The sequence below is a fragment of the Gigantopelta aegis genome, chromosome 14 (assembly GCF_016097555.1).
Source record: "Gigantopelta aegis isolate Gae_Host chromosome 14, Gae_host_genome, whole genome shotgun sequence".
Taxonomy (NCBI): Eukaryota; Metazoa; Mollusca; class Gastropoda; order Neomphalida; family Peltospiridae; genus Gigantopelta; species Gigantopelta aegis.
The window spans coordinates 10,516,038-10,531,707 of NC_054712.1; the positions used below are offsets into that span (position 1 = coordinate 10,516,038).

General features: G+C 39.9%; 1 protein-coding gene across 1 annotated transcript in view; it reads right to left on the bottom strand.

The window, feature by feature from the left end:
* Positions 1 to 3,750: 3,750 nt before the first annotated feature.
* LOC121388197 (acid phosphatase type 7-like) overlaps positions 3,751 to 15,670 on the bottom strand; it is a 25,606-nt gene continuing 13,686 nt past the window's right edge. The window contains exons 4-9 of the mRNA XM_041519465.1: positions 15,196 to 15,345; positions 13,352 to 13,427; positions 10,817 to 10,934; positions 9,246 to 9,449; positions 8,014 to 8,225; positions 3,751 to 5,772 (exon numbers count right to left, since the gene is read on the bottom strand). Of these exons, the coding sequence (XP_041375399.1) occupies positions 5,252 to 5,772; positions 8,014 to 8,225; positions 9,246 to 9,449; positions 10,817 to 10,934; positions 13,352 to 13,427; positions 15,196 to 15,345 (1,281 nt within the window). The 3' untranslated portion in view covers positions 3,751 to 5,251. The remainder of the gene's footprint in view (positions 5,773 to 8,013; positions 8,226 to 9,245; positions 9,450 to 10,816; positions 10,935 to 13,351; positions 13,428 to 15,195; positions 15,346 to 15,670) is intronic.

Genomic DNA, 15,670 nt, shown 5'->3' on the forward strand with positions numbered 1-15,670 from the left:
CTTGTCTGTTGTGTTTAAACTGTAATTCATTTTCTCTTTTCTTAAATTTGCAGTCTGTTGTAGCTTTTATTTTCTTAATTTCAATCAGCTGTTGTGCAGATTGCTGCGCCGCCGTCTCTTCCAGGTCTTCTTTGAATGACTTCATCATTAGAGACATCTGGGTGAGAATCTCACGATTATTACATTTTACTTGTTCTGCAATAATAGTTTGGAGTTCGCTGTGTTCCATGTTAAGGAATAAATTCAAAATTTGGTTAGCTGAGTTGCTGTACTGAACGCTGTTCTTAGAATGATCACATCCCAGATGTACCAGCACTATAACTGCCAGCTCTGCCTTTGTCTGCAGTTATCTCTCATCACCCACTGATACCGTTACCGTGAAGTGTAAACATTTAATTCTAGCTTCACTAAGTGCCGCCAGAATTATCATTTTATTTACTGTTAACTTACCGCCCCATTTTTGTAGGGGGCAGGCTGGGTTTTTGCCCGAATTAAACGAAAATGCCTGAATCCCGATAACAATATCAGCATTACTGCCAAACAGCTATATAGGGTTACAAACGAAGCAATACACATTTTTACATGGATTGTAACCACTTTTGCGGGTACATTAATGAAAATACATAGTAAAAACGTCTCAGGTTAGCACATTTTCCTAAAATATCTCTAGTCATTTTTGCCCGATTTAGAGGATTTGCTCCAGCACTTAATGCCCCTCATGCCCCACCCCACGTATCATGTACACTTTTAAAATAGATATAGATTTAAAAGCGTTCTCAACATTTACAAGCAGGATTAGTGCCGTAATGTTGAGTTCACTGTAATGTATTATAATGCATCAAATTATAAAGTAATCTTGTATTATTGGCTTCGTTAAATTTCCATGCATCTTTTTGTCCAAACATTAAAAAAAATTGATTATACACTCGGATATAATTTAATACGTTGTATTGAGAAGCGAAATGTTTCTAATTTAATTATAAATATATATATATTATATTCTATAGGTTTATTGCCTTTTAGTAGAAGAGTAATGATTCCTTGTTTGTGGGACTGAAAATTTCAAATTAATAGTTGATATTTCTGAATAATTTATTTCAATATATTTTCAACAGATTGTTTTTCATTCCGGCGTAGATTTATTATTTTTAATTATTTTAAATATTCTAATATAATGTAATTTTACCTAGACTATCGGTATTATTTTAAAATTTTGGAGATGTAATATTTTAAAACAGTTTTTCTAGTCATTATCCGTCATATTTCCATCATGCGATGTGCATAATAATGCAGACCCTCTATTTGACATTTGTCTGTTTAAATTACTTTTTTCTTCTTCTTAAAAGTTTTTACTACCCTTATTTTTTCAGGCTTCGTATTTTTAACGAAAATTTGTTGTTCTTTTGTCATAGCCATCCATAATTGTCCCAAAATCAATGTGCTCTAGTGGTGTCGATAAACAAAGTAAGATGTGAAAACGCAGTTCAGAATTTTATTTTATTTGTTAATGAAGTCTACTTCTTAAAAGCAAAAAAGTTTAGTGCAAAAAAAAAAAAAATCAGAGGTAAAAAAGGCAGTGTGTAGATTGTCAAAGCTATCAGTGTTGGAAGTCCATTACTAGTGGTCGGTGGTCAAGTGGACTGATAGTTTATATTCATGTGGACTGGTGGTCAGTGGTCATCACGTCGATTGGTGGTCATCATTGTCCCCGGATGTTTCAAGGAAACTAAGCCAATTTTCGACATCTGTTTCAAGCGTAACAGGACATATCTCCTCTCAGCCAATCAAAAGTGCTCTTACAGCAATGCGCGGTTATTCGACACAGAAGCCTATTTCACAAAACATCGTAAGTTTACGTCTGCGAATAGCAGTTATACCGGACATACATTTGCACCGGCTGGTAGGTATTGGGTTCAGATCCCAGTCGAGTCATGGGATTTTTAAAACAGATACAGACTCCAAACCCTGAGTGAGTGTTCCGCAAGGCTCAATGGGTAGGTGTAAACCACTTGTACCGACCAGTGATGCATAACTGGTTCAACAAAGGCCATGGTTTGTGCTATCCTGCCTGTGGGAAGCGCAAATAAAAGATCCCTTGCTGCCTGTCATAAAAGAGTAGCCTATGTGGCGACAGCGGGTTTCCTATAAAAAAAAAACCAGTGTCAGATTGACTATATGTTTGACGTCCAATAGCCGATGATAAGATAAAAAATCAATGTGCTCTAGTGGCGTCGTTAAATAAAACAAACTTTATTATTTCACTCAGAAAATTACATCATTACAGAAGGAGCATGTTAAGAACAAAAGAAAAAATGAAATACGTGTATTTTTAACTATATTTGTTGTACTATAATAGTAATAGGAAGTGTCGTTTAGTCGTAGATTTACGTTTACGTGCAAAACTAGGCTTACGATGTTTTGTAAAATTAGGTTCAGGTGTCCACACGCTTTTCCTGTCATAGCTTCGGCCAATGATGCTCGGACTTCAGAAAATTTAACCGCCATTAAAATCATTGCAATGACAGTCATTATACCAACAAGACAACGTCATAGATAAATTAAATGTGTAATGTCTAATGACTTGGCGATACCTTATTTATATTATTATTAATTAGATAGACCGCAGGGAATATGACCAATTGATTTGACGTGTTTTCTAGTAATTTCTTACGCGTTTCTTCACAATATAGTCAAATAAATTTGGCTAGATTTACATAAATTCACTTCGTATTGAGAACGAAAGAAATGTTTTATATAACTACGCACTCAACACGTTGTATTTACGGTTATACGAGTATGGCGTCAGACATATGATTAAGGACCACACAGATTTTGAGAGAGGTAACCCGCTGTCGCCACTGCATGGGCTACTCTTTTCGATTAGCAGTAAGGGATCTTTTATATGCACCATCCCACAGACAAGGTAGTACATACCACGGCCTTTGGTATACCAGTCGTGGTGCACTGGCTGGAACGAGAAATAGCCCAATGGGCCCACCGACGGGTATCGATCCCACACCGACCGCGCATCGAGCAAGCGCTGTATCACTGGGCTACGTCCCGTCCCACGTCGTATGGAGAGTCTGTGGTTCGAATCCCCCGAGTGGAGGTTGATTTTTCTGTTACATACACAGCACACAACTGCACAACACGCGCACATACAATCATAAAGTTGATAAACAGACGTGCATGTATTATATTTCCTTCCTCTGGTTATCTTTGACTGATTAAACGTAGCTTAAATATACAGTTATGTAACATAGTCGTCATGTATCCTGTATGCATACAGTAGAGGGCCTCGTAAGTCGTCAAACTTGTGCCCGATTCTTTTCTTCTTTGTACAACAAAATATGTTTTCAATCAAACAAAGTTAATCAATCATCGGCTATTGGATGTCAGACATTTGGTAATTCTGACACGTAGTCGTCAGAGGAAACCCGCTAAATCTTTCTATTAGTAGCAAGGGATCATTTATATGCACTTTCCCCACAGACAGGAAAGCACATACCACGGCCTTTGATCAGTTGTAGTGCATTGGCTGGAACGAAAAAAAAAAATCAGATGAATGGATCCATCAAGGAGGTTTGATCCTGCGACGCAAGCACCTCAATCAAGCACTCAGTCGACTGAGCTAAACCCCGCCCCCTATGTATACTGTATGAGTTGCCTCTTACGTTGTCAAACTTGTGCCCGATTCTTTTGTTCTTTGCACAATAAACTATGTTTTCAATCAAACAAAATAAACACGAATGAAAGAAATTGGTGTTTAATCAGCACCATGGCTTCTTGGTCTCTGGGTGCAGTTAACCATGCGCGGTAAAAATAAAAAAAAATTACATATTATACAACAAACTGCATATATATGATACGGCACATTTTGGCATATATAAAAAGACATCGGTGCACGCATAAGAATACAGTAATACACATATTTACAAAAATCATCAATTATTATACTGAAATTTCCTCATTATTTTTTACATGTCTTGAATTTACCAATTTAATACAAATTGTACATTTTCACACTAAAGATATATATTTTTTTATCTTACAGGTATGAACGCTCGTAAAAAAAGAGTTAATAATTCTTTGTATTTTTGAAGATATTCTTCGTTTTTCATCATTTCACATAAAGGAAACCCGATATTACAACGAAATATAACTTGTATGTAACTTTGAAAATCACATTATGACACCAAAAAGAATACAAATATTACATTAGTTTTCCTTGTGCTCATGTATGTTTGTATGCGCGCGCGTGTGTGTGTGTGTGTGTGTTTTAAGTTTGTTTTGTAAGTTTTGTCACCAATAGCAAGTTTTCCCTATGAACTGAGCGGTGGCTGCGGTACAAACCGCGTACACAGAAAACGACCTTCACGGACTAGCAAGACAGTGACTGAACCTTTCCTCTGGTTAAGGCGAGGGCGCGGAACGCAATAACCGCTGGCGTCAAAAAATCGATTTTGTGGTTAGCAATAGCAATAGAGGTTTCTTATGAGCAGCGCTATTTGTGGTAGCCGTGCGGCTAAAATTAGCCAGTACAACGCACATGGAAACAGGCCTTGGTGTTGTAGCTGTTGAGCCTTATGTCTGGTAGGTATTGGGTTCGCATCTCGGTACCGGATCCAAAGCAGATTGAATTTGAATTGCTAAATGTGGTTTTGTAATGCCTCTAAACCAACTTCTCCCTTGTCAACTACTAACAGCTGTTCATTAACTCTCTGTCCTGCACAGACAGCTGTGGTATGTGCCCAGGACAGCGTGCTTGAACCTCAATTGGATATATAAGCACGGAAATAAATTAAAATGAAATGAACGCATATGGAAAACGGTTCTTATGGAAGAAACTATTCACGCCTCACATTTCACTATATCAACAGAAATATTTCTGCAACAGTAACTCACAGATTGCAATATTACTTTAAAAAATGGATGATGCGAAATTTTAGTGCACTAAGAATTCTACAGTGTCTGTTAAAGTGAAAGTGCACCCCTTATGAACCAACCCCATGTGTCATATTTCATTATATATTAAACAAAAGTTATGAAAATCGAGTAGGGCTGCCCCCTAAACGATACTGCTTCCACTGCGCTAGTCATAACACTGACTAGATCTAGGCGACGTTTTTGGCGGAAGGGGGCGGAGAGTTTTTGTTGTTGTCAATTGTTGTTTCTGTTTGATGTTCTGTCATTATAATTGTTGATGTTTGTTTTGAAATTTACGAAAATCCACACATAGCACCGATCAGTTTTAAGACAACAGTTTTGTTGTTCCGTCGTTCATGTCGATTTCGAAATCATTGTCCAATTCCTTGTCCATATCTTTAGACGGCGCGTACAGCTTCTTCCCATAATTGAAGTCGAGCTGCTCCCACCGCCGCGCCCCCTGGCGGGGTTTCCTGCACTTCCTGATGGCGACGACCGTGGCGATGATCACCAGTACGAAAGTGCCCGAAGCAATCCCGATCGCGATGTGTCGCGTCCGATCATTGCCGAAGATGGCCGACTTCTTCGGGGCGGTCGGCGAGTTGTCGAGATAGCTCGGTTTCCCGCCCGTCTTTTTCAGCGACTCTTTGATCTCGTTGCTGACGTTTTTCGGAAGACTCTCCGTCTTGAAGGGTCCGTGTTTCTTCTGGACGATCCAGACGGAATCGAGGAGGTCGCCGCCGTGGGTGGACTTCACCTCCCAGTAGGCGTGGCTAGAGTTGATCACGTGCAAGTGTCCGTGGCTACTCACGGAGATGTTAGGGTTAAAAGCAGACCAAGGTTGTTCTGTAAAAAAAAAAAAAAAGAACTTTCTTAATACATACTATGTCAGGCTACGGATTGTATTAGCTATCTTAGGCCTAAAACACACCGGTTCTGGATCTGGCGAGTATGATGCCAGTCCAAAATGAAACGCATCGAATCGAAGGAAGGAAGGAAATGTTTTATTTAATGACGCACTCAACACATTTTATTTACGGTTATATGGCGTCGAACATATAGTTAAGGACCACACATATATTGAGAGAGGAAACCCACAGTCACCACTTCATGGGCTACTCTTTTCGATTAGCAGCAAGGGATCTTTTATATGTACCATCCCACAGACAGAATAGTACATACATATATATATATATTGATTACACCTTACTATAGACACAGACGTCAAAATACCCCAGTCTGTGCCACACGCGCCAGACCCAGACCCAGACCCAGACCCAGATCCGGTGTGTTTTGGACATTAGCGCTACAATATGTTAAAACAGTAGGCCATGACGTCATTATGACAAGCATCATAGTTTACGACTATTTTACGATATCGTAGCGCTAAGACAGTCTCGAAAATATGGGCACAGGGCCGTAGGCTATCTAGCGGAGGCAAGCAAATGGTTGCTCCCATTCCATGGAATTCCGTGGAAAATTTGAATGTCTTACCATAAACGTATTCGATGTGGCTGTCCGGTACATTTTAAATGTTCATTTCAATGCAAGTTGGAAAAAAAAAAAAAAAAAAAAAAAAAAAAAAAAAAAAAAAAAGCAAATTAAATTGAATTTTTAATTGAACTTGTCACGGGGATCCTATAATACCCGTAACTGAATAAAACACGATTATCCAAATATCTCTCCTAACTGTATATCTATTAGATCTCTCTGTATCGGGCAGTCTAATACCCGAGTGGCTCGGCTCTAGGTATAATCAGAGATAAGATCTTATATATATATATATATATATATATATATATATAGCACGTTTAGTTCACTAGAAAACACAACAAAACGCAATACACTTTGGAATCTGTATTAACACTACGCTGACAAATGTACTTGCCGCAGTAGTTAATTAACAACAAGAAGTATAACAACCCAGAACTAATCACTGAATTAGTTAATCACTAGGTGTATAGTTTACACAATATTCTAATCACTTCACCGTGATACAACACACACGTGTGATAATTGAGAAACGCTGCCAGGGGAACTTAATTAATAAAGGAATTACAACTCTATTCCTAACTGGTTAATTTTTAATTAACCCTTAACTACTCCTTCAGTAACCTTGTAATACAGAATTAATACTGGTACCTATCCCAATAAAGACAATAACCTACACTTTACCTAGGTCCTCTAGGATGACCGGCTAAGCTTTATATTACCAAATACTCGTATCAAAATATTAGAACAGTGAAGCCTACAATTTACTTCGTCAGATTACCGGAGACACTGTTTAAAGAATATTGGTATAATACAGTATTAAAATATTTAAAGTCACATCAATCACATCAAGGTTATACAACAGAGCAGAAAAATATATTTACCACGTCCGGACTGAACTTATATAGATCGTTCAGTGGACGACGTCCGTTCCTCACGATACTTCCAATGTTTCTCCCCGATATATCTAAAATCCTATCTATTTATTCAAAAATCTCTGAGACAGCGAATATCGCCTGGGGGCACAACGCGGTACCTCACCTATCATGTGATATTTCCACAACTCCCAGAGTCGGTATATTTTCTTAGATGGCCAGACTTACTGTCGCTAGTTCGCCAGAAATACCCAGGTCATAAACCGCACTGCCGGAGTTATTACGTAACTACTGGCCACATGGCCTCCACACCTGGTATAAGTGCATATTGAGACGCAGCTCCACCACCGTCGCGCGGGGGTATTACGTAACCAAGCTTCCCACGGCCCTCTAAAACAATTAACATCGTCACAGGCGAAAAGATAAGAGCATGTTCCGTCACAGAACTATAAACCAAGTTCCACTGATGGAGAACTTACAGTTTGTGAGAAATGGAGTTAAACGCAAAACTATGCCCACCCAGCACCACTCCAGTTGCTGCCGTCTAGCGACACTTCCAGGGGTTTTCCCCAGAGGGATATAGTGTAGTGGGCCGGTACTCCTTAGGTGTGTAAATAAGCGCTTTGACGTCGATATATGTAGACATTTTTATCTCATTGGCAGAGGAGTTCTCTGCCCCACCCCCTCTAAATCTGCCACTGCTGTCAAGCCTGTTACATACCGGACTCTGTATCATTCGACTGATTTACGTTATCATCATGACCATCATCACTGTGTACGTCGGCGGCGCCTACCACGAGTTGTATGGGGGCGGTGGGGTTGGTGTAGTTTTTGGACAACACTACGCCCTTGTACAGCGGCCACATTCGTTCGTACACGTCGTGAGACTGTAGGACAACATCGACGCCGTAGTCGAAAAACAGATCTTCGAATCTGAAACGAGACACATGGAACATAATATAGAGAATACTACATAAGTGACTGTTAGATGAGGTCCATCTGATCGACACCTGGAGGGGTGTGCATAATGTTTACTGGGGGAGGGGGTCACTGCGTCCATAGTTGCGGGTCACAGCCTCCATGGTGTTGGGGGGGGGGGGGGGGGGGAGGACAAGCTATATTTTTATCTTTATTTATATAGCGTATGCAAAATAAACCGTAAATTTTTGTACTCGTGTGTGGAGGTATAGACCCTCCCCTCGCCCCGCCACCACCCCACCCACCCCTCCCTGATTCAACGTATCTTACAACGAGTTGTTTGAAAACATATCTAACAAGTGTAAATAAAAAACAGCGAGATTTAAGGATACAAAAACTGTATTTGTGTTGCCATGCCTACTGGTGTTTATACAATTGGACGAGTCTCCCCTGGGTTGTCATTCAACGACCAGAAGCAGTCAGGCCCTTTTAAGGGCCCTATGGGCAACCTAGGGAGACACCGCAGCATCATAGAGGTCTAATTAATGAGCTACTCTAGATTCACTAACGTCAAAACCTATATTAGCTTCAGAACTTTCTTTTCGACCGACCGTTCAAAATTGCGCCCAAATTCCTCAATCAAACTTGGGCACATTTTCTCTTTTGGCATAATTCTTGCTCCATTCAAAATTCCATAGAGTCATTACCTCCCCCCCCCCCCCCCACCTTTCCTGTCCTGGACGGAGGAGCGGACCAAGGCCAGCTCTTGTGCCCAAGACAGGCGTGCGCTACAACAGCTTGCTCTGAATGTGCACGTAAAGCCCTATGACCTGACCTGTATTTGTGTTACTTACATACCTTCAAAAACTAGGTTAAAAAAACTCTTTTAAACATATTTTCAAAAGTATGCAATAAACAGTCGGTGGTTAAACAAACTGATGTTATACTCGTATTTTCTGAAATACATATTAACAGCTACATATTCAATTCCCAATGTGTTGGCTCAATGTAAGAAACAATAACAATGTTACATACCCTTGTCGGACTTTGGAATCGTCTTTCGCGCAGTCACTGTTAGTTCTACTGTTGTTGGAGCAGTACATGGGTCGATGGCCGATTGCGACCACCCAGGGTTGCTGGTCTCGTTTGTCATTGGCTTGTTTCAAGTCTGCCATCAGCCAATCGCGTTGCGACCGTACATTTGTCTGGTCTGACGTGAAAAACACTTCAGTGGAGTAACTACAAATGGAAATAAAATACAAATAAAATAAACTGTGAGACAATATATATATATATAAGTATAAAAACTTAGTTTTGGAAGTCCTATATACAGACACTGACCATCTCCCCCATTTCTCACACTACGCGTACTCGAGGTGTGTGTGTGGGGGGGGGGGGGGGGGGGGGGGGTTGGTGTGTGGGGGTGGGGGTGGGGTGGAGGGTGGCGGTGGGGTGGGTGGGGGGTGGGGGCTTTCCCCCATGTTAATGTTTTAACATGGTTTAACAACGAAGAGCATAGTTTGTTTGTTTTGTTTAACGACACCACTAAAGCACATTGATTGATAAATCATCAGATATTGGATGTCAAACATTTGGGTTTTTTTTTATTCATAGTCGTTGAGGAAACCCGCAACGTTTTTCCATCAGTAGCAAGTGATCTTTTATATACACGTTCCCACTGATAGGATAACACAAAGCACAGCCTTTGAGATATCAGTCGTGGTTTACTGGTTGGGGTGGACAATTTTTTTTTTTAAATCAGAAAATCAGTCCACTGAGGTGGTTCGATCCCACGACGCAAGCACCTCAGGTGAGTGTTCTACTGACTGAAGAAGAAGAGAAAAGCGAAAATAAAAACGGACAGACCACGGTGGCGTAGGGATTAAGCTTTCGGCCTTAAGACTGGTACGTTCTGGGTTCACACCATGGTACTGGCTCTCACCAAAATTGAGATTTAACTGCTCAATGACGGCCACTATTAATGGGTTAATACCCACTGTCCTGGACAAAGAGCACATATAGCTGAAATGCGTGCCTACAGACAGCGTGCTTGAACTTTATTTGGATATACGTAGGAAAATCGAGCTGAATGAGTGATGGCAGGGTAGAATCATCTGTTACAGGACAAAATGGACTGGCTCAATGTGTTGTCCAGGATAGCGTGCTTGAACCTTTATATATGAATATAAACACAAACTGCAGTTGAAACGAGTTCCGGTCTCCGTGGCGTGGTTGTTAAGCCATCTGATTTAAGGCTAGAACGCACTGGGTTCGTCTCTCGGTATCCGGCTCCCACCCAAAGCGAGTTTAATGACTCTGTGGGTAGGTGTAAAACCACTACACCCTCTTCTCTCTCTTACTAACCACTAACCCTCTGTCCTGGACAGACAGTCCAGATAGCTCAGGTGTGTTTGTGTGTGTGTGCCCAGGACAGCGTGCTTGAACCTTAATTGGATATAAACACGAAAATAACTATACATGAATGAATGAATATGAATGAATGAATATGAAGGAAGGAAGGAAGGAAGGAAGGAAGGGAGGAAGGAAGGAAGGAAGGAAGTGAAATGAGTGAATGATGAAAGGGTTAAAAAAACATCGCCAGTTACCTGATCAGATGGACTGGTCCAACATCTACACTGTACCACACCTTGTCTTTCGGAATAGGCCAACTCGAACCGGGCATGGAGTAGCGGTGTCGGTATTGCTCAAACGAACTTCCTTTGCCTGTTTGGAATTAATAAACAAATTAAATAAATAAAAGAATAGCATTTAAACGGACTATCCTCAGTTTGTAGCCATTGTACGACTTTTATAACTAATAGAGCCTTTATTATATATTACTTGTATTTTCGTGTGTACGGTCGTGTTTTTAATATGTGTAGCAATCACTATTTATTTCCTTTGTAATATATATAAATATACATACGAAATTAATGGAAATTAAAATTTGGTTTGAGCTACTGCTCCTCCTCCTACTACTACTACTGCTACTACGACCACTACCACTACCACTACTACAAACATAAGAAATAGGACAATATCTTGTTTATACAGTCATTGATATTTTAAAAAGGAAACTAGGGCATATTTCAAAAGTAGACAACACCAGACCCCAAAATTCAAATTAGCAGCTCAAACTTCAATAACTTCGTATATGTAAAAAAAAACCCAATCCTGTTTAAGCTACTATAAACATTAGGAAACACATGGTGTACCCACAGTAATATCCAGCCAGTGCACCACGACTGGTATATCAAAGGCCGTGGTATGTGTTATCATGTCTGTGGGATGGTGCATATAAAAGATCCCTTGCTGCTACTCGAAAAGAGTAGCCCATAAAGGGGCGACAGCGGGTTTCCTCTTTCAATATCTGTGTGGTCCGTAACCATATGTCCGACGGCATATAACCATAAATAAAATGTGTTGAGTGCGTCGTTAAATAAAACATTTCCTTCCTTCCTTCCACATTAATATTCTAAGGGAGAAAATGTAATTAATATTCAGTTTTATTCATTAAAAGCCTCATTAGCTGGGGCCATGTTCAAATTCTGTAAAGTCGGGAACGTCCATTTAAGAGTCATGACTGCCATTTCTTAATGAGATATAATGATTAAGAGAGCACTTTAAAAAATATATCATGTGCCCCTGACCTTTCAGATATTTTGCTTTATATTTGCTTTATAATAGTGTAAAAGTGTATAAACATAAAAGTGTGCACCCCCCCCCCCCTCCTCCCCACACACACACACACACTTTTTGGCACCTTCCTACTCCACTGGTTAATTAAGGAATTTGTTTTACACGGTATTAATGCAGCTCATCCTGCCTCTTACTGCCAACCGCATTGTTTGTACTTACCCGATAAAGAATTTAGGAAGCATATTTTTGCATTCATATCCAGTCTGGCCCCTCTAGCTTCACAGCTTTGGAGTGCCAGCCCCCCCCCCCCCCCCCCCCCCCCCCCCCCCCCCCACCCCCCACCACCGATGCTACCCCAGCCCAGGGGCGGATTATGCTTTAGATAAGGGGGGGGGGGTCTGAAACAATATGTAAATACTTATAATTTGAAATTATACATTTTACGTGGACATCAATTTAGATCTACGTGGTGGGTTTTTTTTTTTTTCCGTGCATCTGGGAAACCCCCATAATCCGGCCCTGTAGCCCTACCCCGCTTCCGAAGCCTATGCAATGAAATGCCTTTCGTGCGCATGCTTTTGTCAGGATCCTTTTACTTTCATGTTGTTTGTTATAATCTTTTTTATATATATATATATATAAAATAATATATCTATTGTTCCTCTTTATCTTGTGAACTTGTTTTAATATATCTATTGTTCCTCTTTATCTTGTGAACTTGTTTTAATATATCTATTGTTCCTCTTTATCTTGTGAACTTGTAATAATATATCTATTGTTCCTCTTTATCTGTGAACTTGTTTTAAGTCGGTATAATAGTAGTCTTATTCCGCCTATAATTTTGCCAAAATGAATTACACCCACACAATGAATTGTATCTCTACATTTTCCGTTAAGTTACGACAATTAACGGAAATGTTACCATATAAACGTCAACAATCCTTTGACGTGACATCACAATGCTTCGTCGTTTTAATATGATTATTGATGTCAAAGCGATACGACGTACCGTCTTCTGAATATAGTTTAAACTTTAGAAATATGCCAAAAGAATCGCTGTTTGACATTTATAATCATATTTATTTTAAATATGTACAACTGTAAAACGGATATGAATCTAATGCTGCCCAATGACGACCGTTAACTACAAGTGTTGAGTGGATATACGACTAAAGGTAAGTGTTTGTTTGTTTGTGTATCAGAACCGTTGAAATCGTAGGCGAGGGTATGCAGGCATTGGCGGAGCCAGGATTTTATATTGATGAGCGAGCCACATACTCAATTTTATCCCCATTCCAAACAGCACCATGTTACATAAAGGGCATGGTATGTACTGTCCTGTCTCTGGGGACGTGCTTATTTATTATCAAAAATATCCCTTGCTGATTTTTCAATAGGATTTCTTCTTTTTCGCAGAATGCTCAGAATAGTTATGTAAAGTTATTAATCGTACGTTCTTATTACAGTAACCACGTTAATAAAAAGTAACAACGTGACCTCACCATAGCGTCCTGGCGTAACCATGTATGGCGCGTGAGACGCCATAACTTCTGTCAGCTTCATAAACAGGTCTTCTGTCTGGAAAGAAAAACATACATGTAGATAGAAAAAACAACAACAACCGCAAAACACTTGGTTTTCTTTTTCTTCTTTCCCGTATTTAGAATGAATAAATAAAACAAAGAAAGAAAGAACAGTTTAAAAGAAATTCTAGAAAGAAAGAATAAAAAGAAACAATAGTACCGGTGAGGTACATGATATGCCCGTGAAAAGTAGGTCGCGGTGACCTAGTTATGGTACGCAGCACACCGCCATCCCAAGTTGTATTTGCATATGCAAGGTCTGAAGATCCTATATGAATTGATAAGAAAGATATGCTCTGGAAACGAAACGTTTACAGACGAACGGACGGACAACGCCATTCCATAATACGGGCGTATGAAAAGGAGGAAAGAAATTTAAAAAAAAGAAAAGAAAGTGAATCTTATAAACATCTGGGCCCGCACTTATAAAACTTTTAAGGAGTCCAGACTCAATCTCAAATGACGTCACACACATGCAATTTGTATGGCGTTGCCATGACATTACCGTCTTAGACTCTATTAAGAGAGTCTAGACTCTAAAAGTTTTATAAACACAAGGCCAGGTCCTTGGACGATAACTGGAGGTGGGTGGGTTAAACAGATATTTGAAGTGCATTTTTTTTTATCTCTATTGAAGAAAATAGCAATGTAAATTGTAAAGGCAATGTTTGGATTACAATTTTCGCCTACCATAAACGTTTTCGATGGACTGTGATGAACATCCATAGGTGCAACTATAAACCAAGTTTCATTGAAACAAAGAAAGAAATGTTTTATTTAATGACGCACTCAACACATTTTATTTACGGTTATATGGCGTCAGACCTGGTTAAGGACCACACAGATTTTGAGAGGAAACCCGCTGTCGCCACTACATAGGCTACTCTTTCCGATTAGCAGCAAGGGATCTTTTATTTGCACTTTCCTATGGCCTTTGTTAAACCAGTTATGGATCGCTGGTCGGTGCAAGTGGTTTACACCTACCCATTGAGCCTTGCGGAGCACTGACTCAGGGTTTGAAGTTGGTATCTGGATTAAAAAATCTCATGTCTCGACTGGGATCCGAACCCAGTACCTACCAGCCTGTAGACCGATGGCCTAACCACGAAGCCACCGAGGCCGGTAAGTTTCATTGAACAAGGACTTATAATTTGTGACAAACTGACCCAAATGCGAAACAAATGTTATTTTTTTTTAAAAAAAAATTTAACGACGCACTCAACACATTTTATTTACGGTTATATGGCGTCAGACATATGGTTAAGGACCACACAGATTTTGAGAGGAAACCCGCTGTCGCCATTACATGGGCTACTCTTCCACTTGGCAGCAAGGGATCTTTTATTTGCGCTTCCCACAGGCAGGATAGCACAAACCATGGCCTTTGTTGAACCAGTTATGGATCACTGGTCGGTGCAAGTGGTTTACACCTACCCATTGAGCCTTGCGGAGCACTCACTCAGGGTTTGGAGTCGGTATCTGGAATAAAAATCCCATGCCTCGACTGGGATCCGAACCCAGTACCTACCAGCCTGTAGACCGATGGCCTAACCACGAAGCCACCGAGGCCGGTAAGTTTCATTGAACAAGGACTTATAATTTGTGACAAACTGACCCAAATGCGAAACAATGGACACAAGTAATACCTTTTGACTTTGTAGAGGCGAGATGTATTTTACACCTGCATACCGTCGACAAAAAAGAGAAAATAATGTTATGGTCCTTGAAAGTGAATGGTGATAATTAATTATTAATTAACCCACCTTGCCCTCATCACCAGTCTCGTTGTATACTACGTCGCCGACGTGAATTACTGCGCTGTACTGACCCGACATGACCTCTGACGTCAGAGGAGGGATACTAGATGAGTCGGCATCGAGGTCACCCAGGATTAGGAATAATGGCGACCAGTCCTGTAAAATAAATAAATAAATGCTTGTGAATTTTTAAGGGGGTGGGTATGTTTTTTTTGTGGGTTTTTTTGTGTGGATTTTTATGATTTTATTATTAAAAGAAAAAAAGGTTTTTTGTTTTTGTTTTTTTTGTTTGGGTTTTTTTTTGGGGGGGGGGGGGTTATATAGTTTTTTCTCCTTTTTATGTTTTTTTGGTTGTGCTTTGCGTTTATTTTTTTATTTTAATTTTAGATTTTTTTTTAAATGTTTTTCTTTTTCAATTTATTTTTTTTGTTTATTTATTTTTTTGTTGGGGTGATAGTAGTGGTGTTTGTGGCAGTAAGTA